This window comes from Apteryx mantelli, chromosome 4 (assembly GCF_036417845.1).
Source record: "Apteryx mantelli isolate bAptMan1 chromosome 4, bAptMan1.hap1, whole genome shotgun sequence".
Classification (NCBI taxonomy): Eukaryota; Metazoa; Chordata; class Aves; order Apterygiformes; family Apterygidae; genus Apteryx; species Apteryx mantelli.
The window spans coordinates 66,779,752-66,803,662 of NC_089981.1; the positions used below are offsets into that span (position 1 = coordinate 66,779,752).

General features: G+C 38.4%; 1 protein-coding gene across 1 annotated transcript in view; it reads left to right on the forward strand.

Moving 5' to 3' along the window:
- LOC106482900 (neurexin-3-beta) overlaps positions 1 to 23,911 on the forward strand; it is a 374,181-nt gene that overhangs the window by 328,242 nt on the left and 22,028 nt on the right. Inside the window, exon 7 of the mRNA XM_013940616.2 lies at positions 2,615 to 2,690. Within this exon, the coding sequence (XP_013796070.1) occupies positions 2,615 to 2,690 (76 nt within the window). The remainder of the gene's footprint in view (positions 1 to 2,614; positions 2,691 to 23,911) is intronic.

Consider the following 23,911-nt stretch of genomic DNA (forward strand, 5'->3'; position numbering starts at 1 on the left):
GTGACAACCATGCGTTGTTGTAATTTTCATGTTTATTTTCTACTACAAGCAAATTATTGCTTTTCCTTTACAAGATCCTAGTTGTGAATTGTCAAATTTTCAACTATGAGCAAAACCAAATCCATGTGCTCTACATCCAAATCGGAAATAAAAAAAAAATTGCAAGAGTCTTAGCACTGTCTAAGCAGCATCTTTTAATAGTGATGGATACTTTATTTTTTGTTTGGAGTATTATATTTGACAAGTGTACAAGTTTTACGAGTGTTTTGGGCATCTGTAATATACATTTCCAGTTTCGCTAGCTACATTTCACCTGCTTAAAAATCTTTCTTGCAGTATAGTTTTGTTCACTTATTATGCTGAATTACTTGACAGTGGTGCAATTAAAAAACAGTTTCTCTATTGTAAGGGACAGCTGTGTTTCACTGTTGGAGGATGTGATCACTGTTTGTATGAGTTATAAAGTCATTTGGTGTCCTTGGGATAAATAATGCTTCATAAAATATATATGACAGGACAAAGAGAATTATAGAAAGTAAATTTATATTTTGTGCACTCCTTCTTGCTTGACCTCTTGCTGAATAGACAAACTTTTAAAGACAGTTCATTTTAAGAGAGAGGTCAGCACAAGGATGTCAATGAAAGCTCTTCCATTTTCTGTGACTGGAAGAAGATGCCAAAAAAATTGTTAACTCCTAAGGCAGCAGTATGTGTACATATCACCTTCAGTTCCTTTTAATTTTGCCTCCACATGAAAGTATTTAAGCACGAGACTACTGCAAGATTGCATCCTAGAAATGTTACCAAATGGCCGTGCCAGGGCAAGACTAAATAACATAATAGGGGATTCCCTTACTTCACGACTGTTTTCTTGCATATATTCAATTATTATTTTGTAATTTTTCTTTGTAGTCCACGAGTCCTATTTTTATTTCTTGGCTCACTCTAAATCACCAAAATCAAGAGTAAAGGAATGTTAGGTTGAGTCTGGTCTTTCTGACAGATGGCTAGATTCTGTTTTTATACCTAGCTCAAAAACCAAAGACGAGGGAGAGCCAGAAGTGTCTCACGATTGACAGAGGGGCTTGCTAGCACTAAAACCAGAAGAGGCTAAAGAAAAGATTAGGACCTCATAACATATATGTAAAGATACGTGGGAGCACTCAGCATTTTGGAGACAGTCATAGCTGACTTAAAAATATAAAGGAGACCTTATTTGAAGCTGGGGAGTCTTTTTCAGGAATGAGGATTTGAAAGGCTTGTCATGATATGAGATTCCCAGTAGTATTCACCTGGAGTACCAAAGTACAATGTATAATACAAGTATAGCTGCCCTGCTCTCAAGGAGCTCTAATTTGACCAGTATCTCCTACCTAGCAAGGAACATTTTGGTTGTTTTGTTTCAGGAGTCATTCCACTGATCCTGCTGCTTAGTAGAATAGGCAGCTTTCTGCAAGGAGAAATTGTTAAGGGAGACAATTTCAGCAGAATCTGTAGTTTGAGCTGATGCTGCTGAGCTGGGGTAATTTTGTACTGTGTGCAGGAACGTTATAACTTGTGTCCAGAGGCTGCCACAGACTCTCCCTAATGATCCACATTACTAATTCAACTAATTGCAGCAATTAAAGGCAGGAGTTGCTGCTGGGAAGAGACGCCATTACACTTCTCTCTAACATGCTGCAGTACATGCTGCTCATTAATTAGTCCAGCAGCAGGAAAAAAAATAAAAAAAATCACCAGCTGGAAATGGAGAGGAATGTGCTGAAACTTGTAAGGGTCACACACAGGCAGTTTGGTTTAAGCCTTTCGGAGCCAGACTTTCCAGCCTGTCAGTCCAGTCGCACCCAGGTTAATCCCTGAACACTTGGCAAGCAAGCAGGCTGAGCTGCATGTTGGGCATGCCTGAAACTTGCAGCAGGTCATCACACTGCAACAGATGTGCACTAGCTGGGTAAATATAAAAGATTTCCAGCCCAAGAGGTGAATTCTGCCTAAAATGATTAGCGGAGCGGGAAGTACGGCAGCCTGACAGAGGGTGATGCATTTAGCAACATAACAGAGAGTCCTGTTAGCTGCCTGGGTGATGCTTATTATCTGAGGTTATCTCGTTCATTTTTTCTTTGCCGAAAGCATGTTCAGCCTGAACATGCCTCATATGTTCAGTCTCTCAGTAGGTGCCTCCTGGCTGGCCCTACATGGCATTGGCATTTATTGACGAGCCCAGCATGCTCCAGCCGGACACAGGTGCTGGGGCTGCCGGAGGAGGGTTTGCCAGCCAAGCAGGTGTCATAGCCCCTTGTACTTACGGCATTCAGCAGCACAGCACGGTCTGCCTGCTAACTTCAACAGCACGGCAGGGGCGCTGCACCTGTGCACACCTGAAATATTCAACAGCACGGTGTAAGCACTATTCCTCCAAGAGGGGAATCCAGCTCCATGGAGGGCGTATTTACACAGGCATACCTGCAATGCTTGGTATAAGTTAAATATTTTAAAAGATACAAGTTTGAAACATTTTTTCTGGAATAGTTCACTGCCTCTGTAACAGCCTCTTTACTAGCCAGTGTCTTATTTTTTTTCTCTGTTTGCTTTGTTCCTTTCCTTGGCGTGCCAGACAACAGATGACATTGTCTCATCAGCTGAATGTTCCAGTGATGATGAAGACTTCATTGACTGTGAGCCCAGTACAGGTAAGTCAGGTCAGTCTTGTTTTGCTTGCTTTCTTACTTCATTTGCAAAAAACAATACATACATATATTTATATGTGTGTGAATGTATACATATATATTTTTATATGTGTATATATATGTGTGTGTGTATATGTGTGTATATATAATGTATATATACACTGTATATAAAATAAAAACTATACAGCCAAGCATCAGATCCCATGGACTTGGCAACAGCAAAACATAAATATGTAGTCACTATTTAGTTAGTATAAAGCTGTTTTAATAAAAAGCCAAACTTCCTGAAACTGATCCCAGCTAATTAGTAGTTAACGTGAGCAGCAGTTACTTCACTGGCTCAGTGCAGAGGCAAAAATATCAGGGTGACATGCAGTAAATAATAAAGTTTTGTGAAGTGGGAAGGGTGAATGTTTAAAGCATATGAAAGACATGAAAGTGAAAGAACAATGGATTATTAGTATTATTTAATCTTCATTAGTCGCTCTGAGGATGGACTGTAGAAGTATACATTTGTCCATGGGATTTGGGATACAGTTAACATGGTAATATGTTTATACTAATTTTGTTTTCCGTGTGCCCAAAGAAATTGGAGAGCACCAAAACATAGGTCTAACACAACAAAATTAGTAGTAGGTCTTGCCATGTTATCTGCAGTGATGCTTCAAAATGTATCCATTAAAGAGTCAAAAGGACTGACCATATGGAACTGACTCAACTTCTCCCTTTCGATCCGGATACATTTTGATAAATTGATGGCTTTTCTTTCTGGTGAGATATATGATGTGATATCCAGCAGGCAACTGCAGTCTATTTTATTTCTTACAGGCTTTTTCAAGTCTTCTTTTTTGAGGCTTGCCATGAGTTAAGCATTTCTATAATAGAGAACAGATATCATCGAATTTCTGTGTACATTTAAAAAAAAAGAGGGAGATCGGTTAGAATCTTTTTTCCTTAAAGGCAAAACATATAAATAGTTTATTTTTTATTTTTGTTTTGTTTGTTTTTGCTTTGTTTTATTATTTGGGATAATTTTTTTTTTACTTTAAAAAAATCCCCGGAAAGCATTATAAATGTTCTGTTCCTAGTTTCCTGAAGCTATTTGATGAATACAGTAATAACATTAAAATTCACCTAAGGCTAGTGCTTTCATATTTATTTTCTACTCGTCATACTATGCCTGCATTTTTTGGTAGAACTTGGTCTACAGTAACCTCCGATTGGCGTTGCCTTGTAGCTGGGAACTTCCACAGCCTAACAGCCTTTGAATTCTCCATTTCCAGGAGACAGCAGGGAAGGCACTGATACACAGACTGATGCTAACAAATAGCTCAGCCTACTTCCATCTCTTTTTTCACAGATCTCTGTGAGTTTCTCAGCTCCTCACCTGGCAGAGCAGCAGTCCAAATAATACTAGATTGTGGAACATAAACAGTATAGGCACTGGGATGCATGTTGGGATCTTAAATAAAGGCAGTAGTCAAACACCAGCACACTGATTATTATGAAAATGAGGCATGAGTTTTATAGGACCGTACTAAAAGGACTAATGTACCACAACTGATATGCAAATGAATGGGTAAGAACCATTTCACTAAAGCTTCAGGTTTCAAGACTTCAGCTTCTTTTAGTTCTATTTGCCAAGCATTTCAATTAAAGGAGGAAATGGGATCTTTATCAGACTCCTCCTTTTGTATGTTTTTGTCATTGATGTTTCAACACAGAAATCACAGCTACTTCAATGGCTGTAAATTTTAATAGCAATGTTTTCAGCTTTTGGTGCCAGTGGAAAAATCAAAGTTTGAGGAGAAATGTGGTAAAACAGGATGCTTAGCATGAAATTTCAGAGTGACTCAAGAGCCTATTTTCCCAGGCTAAAAATACCTCTTTCCTGACACATTTAAAAAGCTAAGGCTACAAACAGGTACAAATTGGATTTATAAGAATGACTCGCTTTTGAAAATCCTGCTAAGCATTGCGCTGTCTGCCTCTAAGTGCCTGCATACATTTGAATATCTGCCCTTTAAAAGAATATGATTCACTGAAAATCCACTGAAGGTACACTCCTAAGCTACTTAGATGCTCTTGAAAATTTCACCCAGTATTTTTTACCGCACCAGAAGTGACCAGAAGAAGGAGGGGCATGCAGGTCCTTTTTGCCTCCTAAAGCATAAACTTAGCTCATTCCTTCATGCTAAGAAGAAAAGGTAACAGGTTTATGATGCTCCTCATTTAGGTTTCTTTGTCTATCTTAATATCATCATTCCCATTATGTCTAGAGAAGGTAGAACTGTGTCTTTAATATATCTGATATCAAAGCACTCTCCACAGTGCGTTCCACTGTGAGCTCTAAAGCAATCTTACCTGGTTTATGAGAATCTGGCAGTGCTGGGTTCACTAAGCAGATATCTGTGCCTTTCCACTTCACCAGCCAAGTCAGGATTCTGGCCATATGCCAAGATCTGGTACTTAAATGTGTGCATTGTAGAAAGAAAAGAGCCAGACTATTTTGCTTGTATTTTCTAGTGTGTGAGTTTGTTTTTTTTAATTGGGCCCATTTAAAGTTGCTTCCTCCTGTTCTGTTGACAGGTCAGTGTATTTTACACTGCTTTCTGGCTTGCCTGTTTGCTTTTGCAGCAAATTGAAAATTAAATGACATAGCCTAGTGCAGGACCCTTTTTGTTGCTCTGATAATGTGTAGCTTTTAAAGCTCTTGAGTTTCTGCCAAACACCAGGGCTTGGCCTTCCATCACTCTCAGTGCTATGGTCCAGTAATGCAAAGGTTGCTGAACTCACTGCTGCAGCTGTGAGATATAGTATACATCACTATGAACCTGCTGTGCAATAACCAAGACAAGGGCAGCAGAGAATGTCACCCTGCAAATCAAAAGCTTTCAGATTTCATATGGGTCAGAATCCAATCCCTAGATCTAAAAATATTACTTTGGATTTGGTCCTGGATCAGAGAGTCCATTTGAAGATTCTGGTTTCAGTGTGCTCAAAGATAGTTCAAAAGACAGAAAATCATGTGCTATTTGAGGATAAATACCTTATGAGAACTATTTGCCAGATCTTACTGCCACTTAGCTCTGATTGTGTGTTGAATCCAAACCCTGAATCTCAGTAAGCATACCATCTGCATGCGAATACGTGCATCTCTTTAAAAGAAGACAGTGCAAAGGAAGTTTCCTCACACTGCTTCCTTTGGGTTTTTTCTGGCTAGCTTCAAGCTGTAGCAGGCTGGTTTCACCTCTGTGTCCCACTTGCAGAAATGATTTCTGCTGGGCAGCCAGTGAGTGAGTAGAGCCCCCTGTTTAGAGACCAAGAGATGCCACAGAAATTCTGTCCTGACTGCTGCAGCTTACAGTGCTCCTCTTTGTAAAAATATATGCATCAGGAATTATACTAACAAGTGGTGACAATGACAGTTATGAATCTAAAATTCATCTTTATTTTACATAATGAAGAGGAAGTCTTTGTAGCTTCAAGAATGAAAAATACTTGGTATTCATCTTACTGCACAAGAGTCTAAATACCCTTAATACCTCCCAGAATGAATTACTGTAAATGCTACGCAGAGCACAAAACAGTTCCTCTGCCTTGAATAACTCGATGCATAGAACAGTCCCTCTCTTATCTCTGTGCAAATATTGTTTGTCCCAATACATGCTTGAAAACCTTTCAGTTTCTGTGTCAGAAACATGATGCTTTTATCAGGTATAAGTACAGGAATCTGTTTTGGCCTGTTTTGGGGAGATCTGAGGTTTAAATATTCAGCTTCCTGAAAGCTGAGCCCAGTGTCTTGACTCTGCACTTTTGAACACAAACTGTTGCAGTATTTTGATAGGTAAGGGAAACAACTTACTCCTAACTAGGAAGCAGTGTGCCATCTTGAATAAGGAAACCATTTATCTCTTTCCAGTATATGAGAGAACCCCTTCAGTTCAGACCTCAATGCTATGAGGATTATAATTATGTTCCTGATAGCTGCTGTTGTCTACTAGCACCATTACCCTTGTTCCCATTAAGTACCCTTTAGTATAATCCTATACCCTTTAGTATAATCCTCTGGCACCACTGAGATTAAATGTTGATAATTGGGCAATTGATTGGAATTGCAGCCCAGAATGTTTATTGTGCTAGGCAAAACAGTAGGACCCCAAAACTTACCAAAAAATCCAAATCCTGTAATATAACCTCTTGAAATGGTGTGTATGATTTAAACCTTCTAGCTCCCTGGTTGGACACAGCCTATGATTTTTCTCTGGCATAGTTGCCAGCTTTTCCTTCCTATCAGCCCAACTCAGTTTCCTAGGTTAATTTTTTTCCCACCAGGGAAATTTATTCCTTGTATTTCATTTCCCTGAAAGCTTAAAATATCATAAGGCTGACACTGTGGAATCAGACTGGTAAGCCTTTCCCATGAGGGACTGGACACAGCAAAAAAAACCCACTTGGTAGAAATGCCAAAATCTACGGTTCTTTGTGCTGAAAGTTATACAGTGTTCTGTAGCATATACACATACACAAGAGACACATACACTATAGGTATGCTATCTGTATCTATCATTTGCTGGCCTGCACCCATCCACTTCCAGTCTCCTGATTTATGGGTTAGAACAATCAAGCGTCCACTGCTGCAGAGCAGGGTGCGTGTAGTCTGCCAGGGTCACAAGATTTATTTGCAGAAAACAAGCAGACTGTCTCTTTGAAGAGTCTGCAAGCAGCCAGCGCAGTCTGAAAAGCAATATGCTGGAAGTGAAAAAACCTTGGTTAAAGAAACCAAGAGAAGTGCTGATTTGTCTCTCATCCTCCACAAATTGCGCCAACCCGCTTGAAGCACCCAGGGGATTTTCACTGCTTTCCTTGGAGAAACGGTCCCCAATGACAAACCCAGTACTCAGTAATCCCCAGTCTCTCCCTGCGTCAAGCAGGAGTTCTGCCTCATGTCGCACGCTGTGAACAAGAAATAACCCTTAAAGTTGGGTGCATGTTTCAGAGTACGCTGAGAAGCAGGCTTCCCATTCCCCAGGAGGAATGAGAGGCTGAATACCATACAGGCCCCAAGGACAGAGACTCCTCTGCGGCAGACTTACCAGGGTATAGTAGCAACGCTTGTTTGATGGTATTTCCTAGCTGTGGTCTTATGGCCAAAAGAAAAGCAAAAGAACAAGTTTTACCAATCAATCATGCAGATGACTTGCAGGAATTTTTATTTTCTTTTTTTATGTTAGGATTTTCTATTGAGTTTGGTTTTCAGCATATTGGTCTTTTTCCTATGTAAGCTCCAAAGGCCCCACCCATGAGGATATTTTATCTATATATGCACTATACCCAGTGTGTGTATATATGTATATGTACCTATCTATATGTGCATATACTGAAGTAATATATATGACCAATATCAGCGATAGCCCCTATCATCCAATCACATGTTTACACAGAAATTCATGCCTTCATCTAACCCTGGCATCCGCTGATGTGGACAGATGCATGATATTGTTATTTCTTGGTGAACAAAGCACGTTAATTTCTTTTTCTTTAGAATTTTTTACTTCTTCTGTTCCTTTATTTATTCACTTTTAATCAGTAGTTTCATCTACCAATTATCCTTGGGGAAGGGTGGGCCAGGGAGAATAAAAAATTATACAGATATATCCATCGATATGTACACACATGCTCTGTGTATATATAGATAGATAGATATATTGTATATATTTGAAGAACATTTTCTGTCGTTTCACCTCATCTTGTGCCGCATGAATTTTTGGTGATTGATATTTTAGTTTCTTTTATGTTTTTTCCCTATTTTGGCTTGCAGTGGTGCCATACCGCTATTTTTTAATTTTTAAAATCATTTCTGTGCTTTTCAGTTTGTATTTTTGGAGTTCTTCCAACACAATAGTGATTTACTCATCTCAAAAAAGAGATACAGATCTGCAAACCAATAAAGGCAACAAAATCTTTTCTTGCCATCCTTAAAATATCCACATTTTCAGATAAAAAGGCATCCCAAGAAAGTTGTGTGCAAAAGAATGAAGATTTTTCCCCCTTTTTTCTTTTTGTTCTTTTCTTTCTTCCCTGCCTTTTTTTCAAACTTCAAACCGTCTCTATCCTTTCTCTTCCCTTTTTTATTTATTTTTTATTAATTTCAGAGAAAAAAAATCCAGAAGGGAAAAAAATAATCCCTTTTTCCCCTGTATTCTCCCAGGAAAATTTCTTCAAACAAAAAACTCCCTACCAACTGCAGATGGCATAAAAAGAATTTTATTGCAATGCAGAATATCTGTTGTATCTTTTATTTCTGGGTCAGTGCAAGATCATTTTTGTGGCATGCTGTAGTTCAGCTGATTGAACTAACCATGGCCTTCATTAATCTGTGCATGGGCTGCGATGACGCCATCTCGTGTTTCATCAGAGCTACGCATTCAGGCTAACCAAACAAGTCTGTAGTGTATGGTTTGGGGAGATATTGTTTTAATTTTATTTTTTAGTTGGATTATAATTTCTTCTTTTTGGAAGAGTTATGCCAATACCATCGGCTGCTTCTGGCAGCCTCAGCATTATGTATCTACTTTATTTTATCAGTTTTTTGCTCTTTTTTTTTTTTCTTGGTAGCGATCTTATGTCTCGTCCGTGTCCATCTGTCTTGTCAGTGTGTCTTGGAGTCCATTGGTCCCGTGTTGTTGTGTGATTCTGTTCTCTGTTCGTAAGCTGGTGTGCCCTCCCTTGCACTCCTGCCCATCCCCCTTCCCCTGCCCCTTCCCCACCTTCCCGCATGGGTGGGCCCCAAAGGGGCAGCAAGCTTGTAATGACGGCCCACCTACCATCCCCGGGGTTCACTATGGAAGTCATAAGGTATCCTTATAGCTTCTCAAGAAGGACCAGGTTTGCAGCTGTGAAGTGTTTAAACTCTGTTATCATTCCACTCTTAGGAAAGGTTTACCGGCATAAAGCTAAAGTGACTTCTTACATGTGATCAGCTTTTCAGGGACTTTGTATGTGCATGCTGATGTCTTAGACTAAGAACTCCTATTATGTGTGCTTTAGGCTCCAGGAAAGGCTGCATAAGGTGGAGGTTGTGTGTTAACTCTAAATGACAGAGGCCTTTTTATGAAAGGCAATCCTGGGAAAGGAATATCACTGCACACATGCAATTGAAATGATATCTGTATGAATGTATTTCTCAAATCCACAGTTCACAGTGCATTCATACTTAGGAGACAGCTGCTGCAAAGGGTGCAGCCTTATTCTGTGGGTCACTGTTCTGTTTGTCACTATGTGATATCTGCCTTTTTGCTGACACTGGGAAAAAAACTGTCTTACTGTTCTTAACCTGTATAACTTGAATTCAGTTCTGGAAAGGCGTTTGGAGTCTCTTTAGCCATGTACATAATAAATAGAATTTCTGACTGCTTTTCAAATTTCTACAAATGTGATAATGTGCAAGGCAGAAAGAAACAAGCTGGGTTTTCAGGTGGCTGCTTAGATTTGAAATGCTATTTAGAAAAAACATCCTTTGGCTTGTACAGGGATGCATTCCCCAGTATCCTTAGTTGTGTTCTCACTGGATCATGTAGCCATGTTAGTGGTACTGGAGGCCTCAGTGCGTAAGGGTACATCAGCTTGCATCAGTGGACCAGCTCATGTTAGTGGGGAAAGATGCAGCCAGTATCCTTGCAGATAATGTTCAGGACATCAGAAAAAGCGTTCTTACACATACCATTAGCACAGCTAAAATTCCACTTGTTTTGCAGAAATTAATATATTCTGCAGGAGAGATGAGAAATCGGGGAACTTTTCTCACCAGAGCACAAGAGAAGGCTTACCTGTTTAATCTAAGAATTACCAGAAGAGGGAAGTGATGGAATATGTTCAGATCTCCAGCATGGAAGAATTTAATATGACTGTCCTTACCAAGATATATGGTTACTGTACTTGTACAGGACTAAAAAGAAAATAGTGTTTCTTTAAACAATAAGTGCCAAGTATCTTATGCTCAGTTCCATTTTCTTCTCAATTTGTTTGTGATTTGAGAAATATTGCTGAATGCTGTTAAGTTTATTATAGCAAAAATGAATCAATATTTAAAGCTTGCAAGGTTTAGATTTTAGATCGCCACATGTTTTTCACAAAGATTAATTCTTCCAAAATCTAATGTTTATTCTTGGAAATTGCTTAAATCAACTGCTTATAAAATTATAATCAGCAAGTTCATGGTTCTGTGTAATACTGCCCTCTGTCAGACAGACCAGAACAGTCCAGCTGGGTATCATAAGCCCTATATTACAAACAACAAAAAAACACATTTTTTAGCTCAAGTAGCAGGTGTTACTGGAGCAGAACAATCTGAGTTTTAGTCCCTCTGCATCATGAAGCTCAGGGTAGCCTTCAGGCTGGAGTATTGTGATGACTAAATCAAGTGTCCAGTCATCAGGACGCTAACCTCCGGGCTGCAGATGAGCTGCCCCGTCTTGCTGACCAGTTACTTTTGTTAGCCTTCTGTAGCCTCTGTGAAGCCTCAACTGGCCTTCTGCTGTAGAAAGTGAGAGGCTAATGCAAGTGCAGGATGTGCTGTAGAAGATCCTGTTGCATCCCATTTTACCCCACTAAGAATATATATGGATTTCTGGTACTTGAAATAGTTAATGTACTTTCATTTTCTCTCTCAGAGCAGGCTCCTGGCTTCAGCTCTTGTGACATTCATCACTGAGCAGGGAGGGGAGTTGGGTTTGAGCCTGTGGTGAAAAGCCTGAACTCCCGTGTCCCCTTCCCAGCTACTGATTCCTTCTGTGACTTTGCATCTATATTGCGCATTTGCCTACCTGTAAGGCAAGGTAAATTACTTAGCCAAATGAGATGGAAGTGAAGGAAAAGAGGGAGACTTAATTAATATTTTAATGAACTTTGATATTCAGGTTCAAGTTGCTATGCAAAGTACTAAAATGATACTGCTAACTACCACAAATGTACAAGCCAGCTATCTAATTATTAATGTTTCAGTGCTATCTTCACCTGCCATGGTTTCCTGCTGAAACAATGACATTGCTGTATATTTTTATAAAGTAGAGACATACAGCTATAAAAGTAACAAGAGTTGGAAGGAGACCATTGGCAGGTTATCTTGTCATTAATCTGACAGAATCTGACTGCTTGATCTAACAGTATTTTAATTTAATAAGTATTTTAATTCTCCAAATACAGGAGGATAAGCACAGGGCTTCCATTCGTTACACGGGCAGCCAAATACCATTTGTTGCCAGGTAGACACTGCTGTGAACCAGAGAGTTCAAGCACAGAGAAGATTTTGGTGAGGAGAATGGTGGATGTTCTCAAACAAGGATGCCATGAAATCTTGTTTGTTCCTCTGGGAGCTGCTGTGCTTCCTCTTCTGCCTATCAAGACCAAACATGATGAGAAGTTACTATTGTGGGTCAGAACATTTTAAGTGAACCCAAAGAAAAGCAAGTGGTTTTTGCTGACCAGGATTTTCCTTTTTCTTTTTTTTCCAGTCAGCTCTAGTAGCAACCAGAGATTTTTCTTCTTTCCTAGGCCACCAGTGTGAATTTAGGACACGCTAGGTAGTTTGTCTGACCTCAGCCTGGAGACTTGGAGAGTTTTGTTCTGGGCTCCTTGGAATTTTTCGGGGGGGTTGGTGAAAGTGGAAAGTTTTTTGTTTCTAACATCAAGGGCATCCACATAAACAGGAGGAATGGCCTCAAAGCTAGCACTAAGGTCTCCTCCAAGTTAACATTCTCAGTATTGAATTGAAAAGTAAGATTCCATTTCCTTCTTACATTTTGACTCAAAGTCTGAACTGAGGCTCATGGCAAAGAACACTACCAGGGAAAGCTTGCTCCATTATTGCTTAAACATTAATTTCTTCAAATAGAGTACTTGCCTCTGAGCCTGCTTATACAGAAAGGAGGGGGAGTGAGGAGAGTAGGAGCAGCAGGTAACAAAAGCAAACAGAGGCAACCTTGGCATGGCAGTGATTCATCATCCTTGTGCTTCTTTCCCTTCATTTATTTTATTCATAGTCAGGATTTTAAAATCCTTATTCACGTGTCTCTCCTTGATGGACAAGTAAATGCTAGTGAGCAGGCAGAAACACAGCTCATATTTTAGTTTCTGACTGGTGCATTTCAGTGCCCTATCTCTCAAATGATCATTGTCAAATCTGTTTCTCTCATCTGGGTTTAAAAAAATGCAAGCTTTATAACTCGAACAAACCAAGGTAGAAGATGAGAAGATGAAACCAAGGAGAAGATGATAGTAAAAAATAAGTCTCAAATTGATTAAAGAGACTTTACTTCTTTAGTCCTCAGAAGTCCTTATTGTTACAAATACTGGGAGAGACACACAGACTTGGAGTCACTGGAGAAGTGCTTCAAAGAGTTTACTTTTCTGCTGTTTGAAGGTCCTGTCTGCCAGCATCTCATGCTCTAGACATTTGTACACAGGCAGATCTGCATTCAGAGAGGTCACTTCATATAGGAGGAAAAAGATAATCACTCAAATAGCTTTGTCTCTGCCTTAAAATAATCTCTTGAGTGGTTCTTCCGCTCCTACTACCTTTTTCTGAAGATTCCTACTCCTATTCCTGTATTGTTTAGGTGATAGTCAGAAATAACCATATCTTATTCTACCCAGCTTAACTCTGAATCTTCACAGATAATTGTGATACATTGTAAATATCTTAATATCATAAGGTCAGAATCAGAAGAACTTCCCTTCGAATAAGGGCAAAAGTTTACGATTTTATTTTGTTCCAGTTCCATTTATATTAGCTTTGGAAGACCAAAAGCCTTCTAAGCAAAAGATGGGCTAGAGTATAGAGATGAATCTCATTTGAGCCCAGTTATCAAAGAAATGATAGCACAGATTGGGTTTTTTGTTTTTTTACTTTTCTTTTAATGTTTACTACAAGATAACTCTAATTCCTGTTTTTACTCTATCTGGAAACAGTAATAAATCAAAGATGTGATAAATACGGTATTTTTTTATATGCAAACCATATACATCTAAATCTGTAGAAATAGAATCTATATCATATAAATCTAAATCTAGAATTCTGCATCAATGTATATGTACTCTTATTTCCCAAGTGTTCAAAAAGAGTAATTTTACTTTCCCTAAAATTAAAAGCACAAGGAACTAAGGAAGGGACAAAAAAGTCAAATATTTTCTTGGTGGAGAACATCAGCAGGGTACCATTTTCATTAAATATTAATTTTTTCCCTAGAGTTATCACATGCAATTGGAATGAACCATGTTCAGGCTATATTAATTAGTATCATGAGTGAACTACAATATACAGCTCTTTTGGTATCAGCACTTCTATCAGTCCCTTGAACTTGCATCTTGGTCAGAATTTTGCTTCAAAAATTAACAGTTTCTCCAGCCTGTCTTAGATGATGTAAGTTTTCCTAGTTTTGCATGTAAGATCAGGATGATATCAGGATCAGGCCCACAGTCTGGCTACCTTCCCTCACTGCCTTCCAGTCCTTTTTATAAGCGTGTTCTCTGAACTTGAAGCCATGCGCACTGTCACATTCTGGCAATCCTTCTAGTGCTGTGCCTATGTTATCAGGCTGACACATGTCTAAAATACTAAGATATGATATTTTCAACCTGCTGGGACTTGCTTTTTATCCCTGTTAGCTTTGATTTTCAGCTTTATAAAATGTATGGAAGGAAAAGGAAAAATAGCCAGTGACACATTCAGTAGCACATGACTCAGAAAAAGATTTTGCATCACAGGCAAATGCATGTATATTAGGCCTTTAAATGTCTATAGCAACTGATTATTTAGCTTGAAACGAGAAGGAGCTATCTGGTTTCCGGAAGATAAATAATATCTGTGCATCTTCCAGGAGGTTACAGAAGCACACTGTTAAAGAGAAACCATGCTGAGTATCTACAGATAATAGGGACAGAAATACTGCTTTGTTCATGAAAGCTTTTACTGTATATTCCTTTTGATCATCCTGCCTTGACCTGAAGGTGCCTTAGATAATTAGCCTGAAGATAGCGTGCTACAACACCTGGAATGATAAATCAGTAGAGCAGCAAGAAACATAACGTGCTCTTTCTGGAAAGTAGCTGGTTTTGCCTTGGAGGCTGAAATTCCAGAACTGCTCTGTGTATGTGTTTGCATCTTCAGCAGGTCTCTGCAGTTACAGTGCAATCACTAAACAAGAATGACTGGCAGCAAAAGAGGACAGACCAGGAGCAAAACTAAGGTCATTCTTAACAAGGTAGCTGTTAATTAACACGGAGGAAGGAGCGCAGGGTGACAGCCTACTCTGCTGCTGGTGGAATTCAGAAGTAATTCTTTTTAAAAGTTAGTGTACCTAGAGTAGTGTAAAATGAGCAAGCATGGGTTCAGAGGCAGCCTATGGAAATACAGCTATGTGTCAGATTTGGTCAGGTGCCTGTTTAATTCTGTCCCATATCTGAAGGTGAGGCTAACACTAAATCGTATTCTACTTCCATTTTCAGCCCTACTAGATCATAAGATATCAAAGCTTATAATCATACCAAAGGGGTTATCACCTTGCCTTCTTTCTATTTCTCTATTTCAGTTTCAATTTATTAAACATAAGAGCTAGAAATCAGTGCTTTATCCCATCTGAAAGCAGCTGGGAATCCCAGTTCTTGAATGATATGAAGTGTTAATTATTTACTTTAAATGGGGTGTGAGAAGCAGGAGACAAAGATCATTTAGATTTTGAAACTAGGGATAGAACCAAAAAAAGAATTACACTACTTGATTTGTAGTCTCAAATGTCCACTAATTTGACAAAATATTTAATTCTGTTCTGTCATTTCACTAAAAAGCACATTATTAAAACCTTACAAAAGCTCCACAAGCAAGGATTCATTATTGTACTTCTGCTGAGTCTCAAAGCAACTGAATAGCTGTTTGGTCCCATGTGGTGGTGTTACATGGGCCATCAGCTCCTCTTTTGGCATTCAAGAGAAACTACAACTATTTTACACAGTTAAGCATACAAAATCTCAAAATTTTTCTTTTAAACCAACAAGAAAATTCCAATACTTCTGTAGTTTCACTGGTTTCAGTCCATCTCAGTATGAGAAGAATAAATGTCAGAGTCATCAATAAGGGAAAAAAAGCTGTTCTGTCATTGAAGAACAGCAGAAGTGCAAAGCAATTTTGAGCTTAATCTTTTTGTTACATAGGAAGGTTTCCTAATGGATGTCAATAATTCTTTTTTTCCCCCTTATTGAAACCAGTATGACTGATTTTTGACACTACTTTTAGCAACTATGTCTTTTCACAACTAAAAGTTTAAAGGCTTCATGAATTTTATATTTGACAAAAAAAGGACCAAAAAAAGCCCTGTAATTAGTTCAGGGAATTTTCTAATGTATCAAAATATAATTTAATTTTTTTCTTCTTGCCATGCTCCATGAAGCAACAAGCGTACCATTGAGTTCTTTGAGATCTATATCTCCTCTAGAATCTGTTTTTCCTGTGTGCCAATTGTTTCAGTTTTGAAAAATGAATCATTAATATATTGCAAAGTGTGTTTATGTACTTGCTCTCTCTCTCTCTCTCTCTGTTTGTGTATATATAAAATATATACATATGCATATATGCGCATCTTCCAGTGCTATGTTTATGTTCCAGCTAAAAGGAGAATTTTGTGTAACTGCAATAGAGGAGTAGAACAAGCTTGTTTAGAAGATTTACAAGCAAATGTGGAACAAATAGATTGAATCTTGCGTTATCACTTTCTCATAATCCTGTTTAAGTTCTGTTAATTCAAGTCTTCTACTTTTGTATAACTCTTAAAGCAACTAATGCATCCCAGCATTGTGGAGAAGGTATTTTGTAAGTGCAGGCCAGTGTGACCCTAGGTTTTGCGATCTGGGCATAGCAAAAATAGAGGACCTCATGCACACATCCAAAGTCATGACAGGGAAGTGCAGAAGGGTCAGCCTTTGGCAAGGTTTTGAATCACTTATCTCTGCCAGGGAATTAGAGAGTCTCAGAGAGCTATGGGGAGAATTAAGGAGGGTTTGACAGCTGGAGAGAAAGTCAAGTGACTTGGCAGTGTGGCAGGAGTGTGTATCTGAAGAAAAAAATACGTTTATATACAGTAGATTGGACATACTACCAGATTTGCCTTTATTCTGGTGGTTCAAGGATGGGATTTGATGCGGAGCCTTCCCATGAACAAAACACTGGGACATGCTCCACGCAGCGTTAGAGTGAGCTCTGAGCAAAAAATGATGAATGGCTTTTGAGCTCTAATCTTTGGTAAGATAATTGAGAGATTTTCAGGCTTGCCTGAAAATAAACCCTGTACGTGCTTAAATGTGTGCTAGAGACCCAAGAGGAATACAGAGACCAGTAAAGTAGTTGAAAATGTTTGTGCCCTAATTTTCTTTTGGTAAAAGTGAAGATTCAGTGATGGCAAAATACTTTGGGGATTCTGTCTGGTTTCCTTTGAACTGTCTGTGTCAAATTCAAAAAAAAGAAAATGTTTTGTGACTCCTAAAATGCAAATTTCAACTTTTTGTCTTAAAATACCTTTTCATATTGAAATTTACTTACGTTAAAAAAAATTTTTTTTAAGTACACTTTCAAAGTTTCTCATTCAGAGACAAGCCTTTTGTCTTTGTGATTTAATCTGGAAAAAAAATAACTCACCAAATACACATATACATTGCTGTACAACACATTCTCTCTATGATTTTCAGAATTGTGAGTGAACTGAAAAATAAAATACACAGAGTAAAGTAAAATGAACACCCACAACTAAGTTTTTATAACTCAGTCAGAAACTATTTTTTAGACTTCCAAATCCTTAATACCCTTCTTACTTGCAAAAACTTTACTAACCATATAAGGCAGATAATTCCAAACTGGAGGGGGGTCTCTCCCACTTACCACTTAGGTCAAAATTTTCAAAGCAAGTCACAGCAGCTGGGGCATCAAACACATCTCCATGAATCAGGACACACACACTTCACTGTGGAAGTCATCTAGTATCCAGTATCCTATATGTATGTATTAACCTTTGTAGGCATAAGCAGACGTTTCAGTATGCTTGTCTCTCTGCTTCATGCCTGAAAATTTGACTAATAACCTTCACCATTGACTAAATGTGAGGCTTTTTCCTACTACTTTGCTGTTTTTTCAATTTCCTTTTTCCCTTTTTCGGTCCTCTAAACATTAAACCATACTCTTCCCCATAGGAAACATCTGTCACTAGCTCTTTAACAATTGTGTTAGAAGAATAAAACCTTTGATTAAATTTATCAAAGGAGATGAGCCATTATATGCCAGCATCTTCAGTTGTTTCATTCATAGCTTTTCATTATATTTTCAACAGCAGTGGTAAAAGTTCATCCCTGAAGCTGTGTGATCTTTCCAGCATATGCTGTTTTCCATATCTATCACTTTTCCCTTGGAAAGGAAAAACAAACAAAAAATGATTTTGGAGAGAGAGGAAAAAATGTCTCCTTCACTAAGGCAATATTTTTAGAAACAGCTGGTAAAACAAACTGCAAATGTTATGCCTGGAGCACATCTATACTAATAACAGGATTGTTTAAAGATGAAAGCAGCCGCTAGTGTGTCTAGCTAGCTCTGTTGCTAGTAATTCTCCCAGCATCCAGGAGGCGTAGGGAAACCTGGTGAGCTAGTTTGTTCCCTGTTCTACCTTCTCTACCAAGATATTTAAACACTTCTCTGCTGAAGAATGTACTTCCACCTAGTGCTTTCTGTGACAAACACGAAGTGATAGCATAAGAAAAACGAAGCTCAGTTTATTACCTTGTTTATTACTAAATTAGTGGATTCATTATTCTTCTGATGATTATTCTGGAGTTGGTCCCTCCCAGATGACCTTTCCTTCTTGATGGCGAGTTACAAGTTTTTGCTGGCCTGTCTCCTAGGTGGCAAGTGCCCAAACACGAGCTGCCTGTTCAGCAAGTTTAAGAAATTCTTAAGAGCTTCCAGGCTCAGAGTTCCTAGCATAAGGACACTATTTTCACAAGGAAATGTTTAAAATATCCTCAGGAACTTAAGTACTTTTGTTTCTTTTTCCATATCAAATTTTACTTGCTTAGCTTCTATTAAGGTTAATAGGCTTAAGAATCTAAGCACTGAAGGAGGCAACAAAAATGTGTAATCTTTTAAAAACAGACATTTTGTAAAGACTCAGGGTGTGATGGTGTTTGGAATATAAATAGGTACTGATACTGCTTTTGCCTTAAAAATCCCTATAAAAAGCAATATTGCGTTACCTGTATTTTACTGGGATTTGAGTTCTTGCAACAGCCACACATTCAAAATCTTTATTTAAAATGAATTTTAGCAGTTGAATCCTGGGGATGGCTGCATGTATGAATGTCTATTATTTTCTTTCTCAATAGCTCCAAAAACATTTTGTAGATATATGGCTATCTTTTATCCAGCAGCTGAGAAGAGCTTTGTGGATATTAGTGCAGCTGAGCACTTGCTTCAAAGATCTAAATTTTAGATTTATACACTGACAAGAGATAGTTAATCCTTTTGAGGACCAAGTCCGGAAGGATTGTCTGCATGCCAGAACTTGAAATAAGACCTTGGCGTCTTAATTCTTCTTTCATGTTTGAAACTCTGTTAATCTCTCCTTCACTTTTAAACAAAGGTTGTATTTTGATCCTACAGATTCCTTAAACTTTCTGTCAGATGCACACTCCAGGAGGTCATTTTTCTGGGGATCCAGTCATGTTAGGGCAATGACAGCTTTTACTGTGGTATGTCATATTACATTAATTTTCTTATTCAAAGGAGATTTCAGCAAATGCGAAACAAATGAGCTATCTATAGTGAAGTTAAAGATTTCAGACATGAGCTTAAAGCAGTGATCATTGTGCCTTGTTGAACAGCAGTTCTTTATCAGTTGTCTGTTTTGTTTTGTCTTGTGCTGTTCTTTTTCTGGTAATGAAATGCAGAGAGCTGTACCCATCATTTCAGGGGTAGCAGTGGCAAAGCCCTGTAGAGAGGCACTGTTATCTCCCTGCTCCATTACAGTGAAGCCTCTGCTTATGCAGCCCAAGTTCTGAAAATAGTTGGAAGGCTTAATAAGCATAGGGAACTGGTGCGGGGGAAAGAGATTCTCTGCAACAGAGGATTAGGGGATGACAAATGCAGTTCCCCTTTATAAAATCCAAGAAATTTTTGCTCTGTGTCTCTGACTGGTGGGAAAGGTGCTGGAAATAGGAATTAAGTAAGGGGAGGGGAAAAAAAAAATATATATATATATATATATATGGATATATAAAAATGTGCATTATATCAGTTAGAGAATATGATGATAGGTTTCAGATAGTTCTAGCAAATCTGGTACAATGCAAACAGAGTGCTGGTAATATCCTGTATTGGTCTCTAGAAGATGGTCTGAATGACATATTTTATGTCTGTGTGATTCTACTGGAAGTAATTATGTACTTGGTCCATCCCTCAGTTAATGCTAATGTAAATCATCAATAATGCATGTAAGCAGTGGCATTATTATCATTGTAAAACTGCTGCAGGTGGGTAGAAAATCAGGCCCTTAAATTTCAGATATAGGGTAGTTTACCAGATCAGGAGCAGTGAATTATGAAATTCATTGCATGCATGAAAAAAAAATCTGCATGCACAATGAATTTCTGGGAGACTGAAGTTAGATAATAAGCTTAAAATACCAACAGCAGAACTTTCTCACCCCATTCCTCACTTGTTTGTAGATTTCTTCCAAACCTTTTGTCCAGAGCATTTATGAAAGTGGTGTTCATTTTTCTTTTGGGAAAGAAAGTAGTCAGCACTTGGATCTAAATAACAGTTTGGAATTTGAATGCAAATTAAATACTTTAATGACCAAAAAATTCAAAAAATTATGTGTAGATTCCAGTATGTATGCATGCTCATGCATAATTGCTAAGTATATTAACCACATGGCTGGAAAAGCTAGCAGGCTGATCCTGTGAGATGCTGAGTGCCTTCAGTTTTCACTGGGATTAATGAAAGTAGAAAGCATTTAGCAGTTTGTAGGATTACGGCTGAGTTTGCATAGTTATATGTGAAAAAAATCACTGTTTAGAATTACCCAGACCTCAAATCTCAGTATGAAGACAACACCCTATTTCTATATGATGTTACAGAGAGGAGTGGCTTTAGCAGGAGCATCTCAATGCTCAGCTGTTGAGTATAACTGTTTTTATAACGTGCAGATCATCCACATTTTTTACTGTATTTCATTATAATGCTCTACTTTATTCTGCATGGTTTGAATGCATGAGAAATGTCTGGTGGTTTTCTGAATTCAGGCAGCTTCTGACTGTCACTTACTATTTTGAGCCCAGTTGGTGTGCATCTGTACTCTGCACATTAATATGCTTGGAGAGAGCAAGGATGAAGCCTGCTTGTGTTTGGAGAATATATTCTGTCTTTAAAGCAAGCCATTGCCACTTCAATTTTTATTTCTGCATTCTGATAATGTTCTGGATCTTTCTGGTCTCATTTGACAGAACATCCAGCTCTATATGTCACATACCCTGTTCAACCAGTAATGTCCTATTAGCACTTCAGTAGCATCTTTTGTCTCAGACTTTGCAAATGCTTTGCAGATATTAAAAAGCAGCTTTATGGACCTTGAGTAAGGGGGTTGGATACTGCTGTCTGCACTTTGTGAATATTGAAATCAGGTTAGAAGGATGTTTCCGTAGGTGACTCACTAACAAACTGATCTTTGAGAAGCGTTTCTGTTGACTTTGGAGGAGTTGGATCAGAATCTCTGCTAGCACAAGGGCAGTAACAGAATTAACAACACTCATTTGCCTCTTTCTATATGGGAATATTGGTAACCCAGACCCATTTCTACTCTAAAATTATTCCACAGACTGCTGAGGCAGATTTCCCTTTTTCTTGCTGCTTAAAGTTGTGTGGGAAATGATCTGTTTCCTCCTGTGTGAGTAGGGTGGGAGAGTGTTGAAGCAGCAGTAAGCATTGTCTTTAGGCTGTGTGTCAGGTAATTCCTGTGTGCTGTTTTGGGAATGGCACTCATACTCTCTGAGAGGAGTCTTCTCCAGGCTACTTTGACTGGTAAAATGATTACTGTGGTGCAAGTCCTTCAGGAGAGAGAGAAGTTTGAGAGATGCGTGGAGAGAAGGATTTTGCAGGGCACATACCAGTTGCCATCAGAGGAGGACAAATTACTGCTGAGGTTAAAAGAAAAATTGCACTGATAAGGGAGAGAAAATGTTTCTGAGTAATGCGATTTTTTTAATATGAAAATCCTATTTGTTAAAGCAAAGGAAACAATTCTACCCATAGATATACTTGAGTGCTGTAGATGAGGTTCCTCTGCAAAGGAACCTTGTAAAAAGTCATTCCTCATCCTCACTGATATGCGTGTTTCCTCATTCTCACTGATATCTGTGTTTGTTTTTAGCGTCCAAGCCACTGACTTTAATAGCTTTGTATCCTGTCTGTGCCTGCAGAGCCCATGTAGCTCTGGAAGTGGAGCTGGAATCCTGGTTCTGCTTCTCCCTTCTTCTCTGGAGTCGTATGCTAAAATCTAATTTACAAGTTCAGTCAGTCTCATTTTTCTAAAACCACTGAAGGCAATAGAGTAGCTCCAAGGTCACTGAGGGCATAGTTTGACCTGCAGGATCTTTCCTTGTGAGTGGTGATGACAGGAGACTTGAACTTGACTCTCAGATCCCAGACTGAACTGACAGAGAGCTGTTATGAAGAATATCTTTTAAGCTGGAAATAGAACAGATGTCTTCTAAGTTGGAAATGCATTCACTGAGCCATGAGAAGCATGGAACCCCATGGCACAGTTTTGAAAGCAGAATATGTTTTTTCTAAGAGAAAGGTGAAGTTGAGGCAATGTTTTTCCAGTTAACCCCACACACTCTGAGGCCCTTGCTGTGAATATAGAGGACACACAGGTATTATCTTACTCCAAAGCTTAGCACTTCTGTGCTGAATTCCTCCCTTTCTTTGTACCTGTATGGATAAATTGCCACTTACTTTTCTCCTTATTCTGCAGTTGAGGTTGCCACTACTGAGCTGACAGTGAAATATGATAATAACATGAAATTGAGATGAAGCTATAACGTGGCAACTCACTGTTAGAGTTCCCTGTAAATAAGTATGGATGCATTAGCTAATAAACAAGCCAAAGACCAGCTTCTGAAAACATGGGGCATTCACATATTCAAGAGTGGTGCACTTGAAATAATTAGTAGTTAAGAAGGAGAGTGTCTTTTGCATGTGCCTGTTAACATGTAGAAGAAATCAAGCAGTTGATAATTTTGTCTTCTTGCCTGTTTCCATTTTGACAGATAACTCAATGCCTGGCAGGTTATGAAGAGAAGCTGCTTTGTATTAGACACTTAAATTACCATTTAAGACTAGCATGCATGTTTAGGCACTGGGAATAAAAAGCAAATCTTACTGACCTTCTCCAGCATAATGTTGATCCATGTGCCTTTCCATGTTCGGTGTCCTTTTGCAAAAGCTGAGGAAGGACCCAGACAGGGCCAAGTGTTTGTAATCAGTCTTTCCTCATTAACTTGTGGGAGTTTTCTTCTCCCTAACTAAACGGGGCTGTTCACAAAGAGTCATCAGATACCCCAGTATGCCAGTAAGCATCAGGGCAGTAAGGTTAGAATGTGAACATCTTTTTAATTCACTCTCAAAGTTTAAAGCTGCAGGTTTTGCCAATAGCAGAATTACCTAAATGAAATGTTTTTTTATTTTAACTTAACATTTCCAGTTCCATCTCTGTGTTGATTGTGCTTAAGATCATCAACTGGCATAAGAATATGAAAAGGAATAATGAATTCATCAGTGGGGAAAAAAAAAGTTTGAGAAAATTTTGTAGTTCCAATAGATGAAGGAAATTAGAGTCTATGAGAAAGTAATACTTTCCTATTAAAATCTAACCATATTACATCCTACTTCCTTGCAGAGGAAAGCCTAATGTGATAAGGCTTTTTTTAGTTTCTGTTAATTAACATTCCATCCTATTAGGCTTGGTCTGCAGTCAACTTTCATTTTGCAGGTATTCATGTTTGTTATACTCCTGTGAATTACCAAAACATGAAGCACAGACATAACAGTTCATAGTTATGGAAAGTCTTCTTTTAGCTGATTCTCTAACAATGACCCTAAAATTTACATGTAAATATTTCAAGTAATGCAGTAC